General features: G+C 37.4%; 1 protein-coding gene across 2 annotated transcripts in view; it reads right to left on the bottom strand.

Moving 5' to 3' along the window:
• swt1 (SWT1 RNA endoribonuclease homolog) overlaps positions 1 to 5000 on the bottom strand; it is a 23472-nt gene that overhangs the window by 6547 nt on the left and 11925 nt on the right. For both annotated transcript variants that reach the window (XM_032524888.1, XM_032524887.1), the window contains exons 15-16: positions 3062 to 3128; positions 2853 to 2920 (exon numbers count right to left, since the gene is read on the bottom strand). In XM_032524888.1, coding sequence (XP_032380779.1) covers positions 2853 to 2920; positions 3062 to 3128 — 135 coding nt within the window. The remainder of the gene's footprint in view (positions 1 to 2852; positions 2921 to 3061; positions 3129 to 5000) is intronic.

The following is a 5000-nucleotide window of genomic DNA, read 5'->3' as shown; positions in this document are numbered from 1 at the left end:
TAAACCTTTGGTCTCATCATGGTTTCAAGACATTGTTCCAAGTAAGTAAGTAACTCCTTAAAATGCAGTAAAACATTTAGTTCTCTGATAATAACACTTGTTGGTTATACAATAAGCATTATCAATATACCACAGTAACCACAGTCCAAGTACAGAATTATCTTTTTCAAGTGACCACAAGCTATAAAATCCCTTGTGCTGTTAGTGAAAGTCAATATCTTTTATGGGGTTATGAAATCATCAAAAACAGCTTCTGACAGTCAGGCGGCGGCTTTAAGAGATAACCAAACATGGCTGGAAAACCAATAATCTGTTGAATACATAGGAGTCGGTAGAGCTGGGCAATAAATCAATATTATATCGATATTGTGATATGAGACTAGATATTGTAGATATTAGATATCATAATATCGTAATATGGCATAAGTGTTGTCTTTTAAAAGCTGCATTACAGTAAAGTGATGTCATTTTCTGAACTTACCAGACGGCTGTAACTGTTCTATTATTTGCCATTACCGGCATAGTTGTTATATCTACATTACTGATGATTATTTATCTTCATTTTATATGATTATATGATCAAATAAAATATAGCTTCTTTACACTTTTCTTGATAAATGATTAACTGATTTTTAAAATTGTTGGTGAATAATTTTCTGTTGATCGACTAACCCAAATTTAACTAATATTTTCAGCACTAAAACATTTCTATTAGCATCTCCATTTTATTGTTTCTAACCGCAAAAGTAGCGTGCAGATTATGTTATACATCATATAAGAAGTGACAAGCAGGTCAAAAAAGCAGCTAAAGATAAACGGGATAAGTAGGATAACTGTGTACTTGTATGTGTTAATAATTTAGTCTTGAGACAAGATTATCTTAATCTTGGAGAAGGCGTAAGAGTAAAGCTTGTGTTACATGAGTGAGTGAGAGAAAGGGTGGAGGTCACTTTGTAGTCCTAAACTGCAGCTCCTCTTTTTCTCAAGCTGTACACAAATACCTGTGCAAGTGAGCCTTACTGACACTTTTTTTTTTTTTTCTTCATTTATTCGGCTTTTGAATACTGTGACACTGCTCACCCTGTTTATCTGGAAACTGGAAAGATTGTTCATTGAGAGCACATGTTTGCTAATAACTGAAAAACAAGTCAGATGGAGATCATATGCTTTGTTAACACTACTACTATCTCAGTTACATTCTATATTCTAAGTCTGATGCTGCACATGTGACTGATCCGCCTATGGTCTCTTAAGACACTCAGGTCTTGTTTTGGGAAGACTATAAATGATGCATTTTCTGTCTCTCTCATGAATGGAACATTCACTCTTCCTGAGTGAGCTTATATATTGAGAAATCTATATATAGAAATCTAAATCTATAAAAAATATGTTTAATCTCCATGGTTCAAATAAAGCCAATCAAACATCGCTGGGTCAGATGAATCCTGACCCAGCAAGACAACATGTGTGTGTGTTTCAACAGCTAACAAAACAACTGATTTGTGATCCAGGTAACTGCAGTCCCATTATATGCCAGCCTGGTGGGTAATAACGTTTCACTGGAATTGTACCTTGTACGATTCCATGTGTCAAATAAACACAAGCTGATTGACTATGGTGTGCCTAGATTACAAAAATACAAGATCTATGAAGCTTAATTTCAAATAAATATGTCAATAACACACACACACACACACACACACACACACACACACACACACACACACACACACACACACACACACACACACACACACACACACACACACACACACACACACACACACACACACACACACACACACACACACACACACACACACACACACACACTTGTTTGGAACTGTTGACATGGCCACCGTTGTCAGAGCTCTGCTGGGGATATCTGTGAGGAGGGCAACTATGACAAACTAACGGTAATGACACTGGATAAACAACACACATACCTGCCCGGGCATGCTTCCACAAAGAGCAAAAGATATCAGAAAACTTCAATCAAACATTGTCACTCTGGTCAGAAGAAAGTCGTTGCTATCCACCATCAAACACCAAACTCAGTGGCCACATGTTAAATCGAGGCGTGCGGGATCTATTTCACTATTTTTAGCGCACCTAAACTCCAAAGGAAAGTGACAAAAAAAAATTCTAAGCTCGTCCTGAATGTTAAAACATATGGAAGCCAGCACAAGTTTATATTTGTAAAAGATTTGAGAAATCTGCCGCATTTGTCAGTGAATAGAAACGCTGACAATCAACCATTTTCTCAAAGGCCAGAGACAAAGAGAACAAAGAACAGGGAGACACAAAGGACAGTGATGCATAGTTTAGGCATTTTAAGCTGAGAAAAGAATGTTGATGCTGGTGTCAGTTGAACATAAAAGTGAAATCTTTTGAAACTTAAGTTGAATCACTGGACAAAAAAATGAAATCTCTCTTCTCCGTCTTGCACAATTAATTAGTGCACATCAATTCACAAGAAAAGAGAATGAATTCTGTGGAAGAACAACTTCAATATTTTGAGGTTGAGTGGCATATGCAAGGAAACAGAATGAGATGAGATGAAACAACAAAATCCAAATCATCAATCTATCAGATGAGGGAGACGCTTTAACTATCTAGCTGGTCAAGCTGGCATTGGTGGAATTAAGCGTGAATAAGTAGCGTATATATTGAGAAATCTATATAAAATCTTGAAAAAAAATCTGTAGCAACTGTGTACATTGAGTAAAAAAAAATCCATCTGATTTACCGGACAGACAAAAGTCCTAGTCTAACAGTAACCACTTAAATGTATGCTCTCTATCAACGATATTTATGCAATAATCATTATTATTTGTGTGTGTGTGTCCTACCTGTAGTCTTGTTCTGAGAAACAATCTTGAAGGTCTTTGGCTGTCAATCTGGAATCCACATCAACAATCTGAAACATAAGGCATATGAGCGGAGCTAAAAATGAACAACGTCAAGGTGAGTTCAACATGACAAAGGACACATCTGAAAAAGGTCAAATGATTGAATTAAAAAGGTAATTTTATAGCAATAACTGTGAAATGGCACCAACCTTATTAGAGTGGATGATGCCGAGCAGTGTCTGGACTTCCTCTAAACCAGGAGCTGAGGACAAGACACTGGGATGAAGAAAAACACACATTTTAGAGATGACTTCTCTTCTAGGTGAAGCTTGAAAAGGTGTGATATTTGAATTATTACCTCAGCGCAGCATTTGGTCAGTGTAAGTGATCCTGAGGTAAACAATCTTTTGTTTTCACTACTGTAATAGCATTTAAATAGTAAATTAAACTACATGCAATAAGACTTTTTCAATGTATTTTGTCCTGCTACCCCTTCCTCCAGATTCAACACTTTCTTAAGAGAGTTTTTAACATTGAGAAGACACTGATAAAGCACATGCGTAATTTCTCTTTTTAGTTTATATACAATCTTTTGGCACAGCTGAAGACAAAATGAATACACAGAAGTTGAATGTTTTCTCTACCATGCAATTAACCCAATTGCACACAAGCAAACACACACCACTGTCAATAGCTTTATTACAGAGGGCTACCCTGAAGGCCTGGGAAAAAATAAAGTAACAGACAAAAAGAAAGCAAGTAGAAGAGGGAAGATTGAGTAATAGACAATGGTAATTTTAGCAGAGACCTAAATTATCCATGTCTAGTGTCCACAGAATGAGAAAAAAATAGTGAGATGGAGAATGTCTGTATGAAATGAGTCATAGTGCCACTCAAACATGTGGAAATGAGTCTGTCTGTCTCCTAGGCAACAGTACTTGAGCAGACCAACACATACATGCATGTGTATAGATAAGCATGTATACAGTAAATATGCTAAAAACTTTGAATGAATTCACCGTTATTGCAGAAAGGTATCAAACCCAACCGCCATGTTTATCTTGCGTGCATGTGTAAGCATGACATTGGGTGAGAGGTGGGTGTGTAAGCATTTATTATTATTGTATTTATAACTAATAGCTGAACATTTAAGTGAAGTGAAGTTTAAAATAAAAGTGCACACCAACATGGACAATTCACAAACACACACACACACACACACACACACAACACACACACACACACACACACACACACACACACACACACCACACACACACACACACACACAAACACACACACCCCACACACACACACACACAACAGGATGCCGTTGTGGTAGAACTTGCTGAGGGTTTTTTGTGCAGAGTAAACATCTGCACCTTCACCTGATTTAGGTCTTCATTGTGCACTAGCAGAATATCAGTGTCAGAACAATAGAGTGCACACTTGCAGCTCCAAAAAAGTATTATCATTACAAACAGCTTTTTGAGGACACTGCTCCACTTCAGACTGCTTAACATACCACAAAGACAGAGAAAGGCTGGCTAACACAATAAACAGGGGAGCTATAAAGGCCTGGAGGGTGGAACTGGTAATAAAGTGCACCTGGGACACATACTTAGGAGTTTAGTGATTAATAATCTAAGAGGGCTAGTTTGTCAGTTTTATAGCCACTGAACTGACAAAACACTGCAAGAGCATCATTTCTTTTCTTCTTCCTCTATCACCACAGAGATCAATAAGACACACTTATCTTGTTGTTAAAAACATTGTCCAAAATCTTATCACTGCTTTTAATTGGCTGTACAGGTTCTGCTCTACAAGATGTTTCCTATATGAAGCAACATGTTACAGATTCAAAGGGGAGCACAACCGAGCGAGAGATAACAAAAAATGCACAGCAGATACAAAACACAACTTGATTTCCTAGGCACACACATTTTTAAGGTTATTTTCAGGAGTGCATCACAACCAAAGGAAAAGTCTTTTATACTGGTTTTGTGTGCCGAGAGAGTAAGAGTGAGAAAGTGACACCTGGATGAAACAGGAGGATCAACAGACATCTTGCCTTTTGGATTTATTGTTTCCTGCCCTTGAAGAGACCTGTGTGTGTGTGTGTGTGTGTGTGTGTGTGTGTGTGTGTGT

The sequence above is a fragment of the Etheostoma spectabile genome, chromosome 9, assembly GCF_008692095.1.
Source record: "Etheostoma spectabile isolate EspeVRDwgs_2016 chromosome 9, UIUC_Espe_1.0, whole genome shotgun sequence".
NCBI lineage: Eukaryota > Metazoa > Chordata > Actinopteri > Perciformes > Percidae > Etheostoma > Etheostoma spectabile.
The sequence above is the reverse complement of the archived record's forward strand: the minus strand, read 5'-3'. Positions and strand labels throughout refer to the sequence as shown.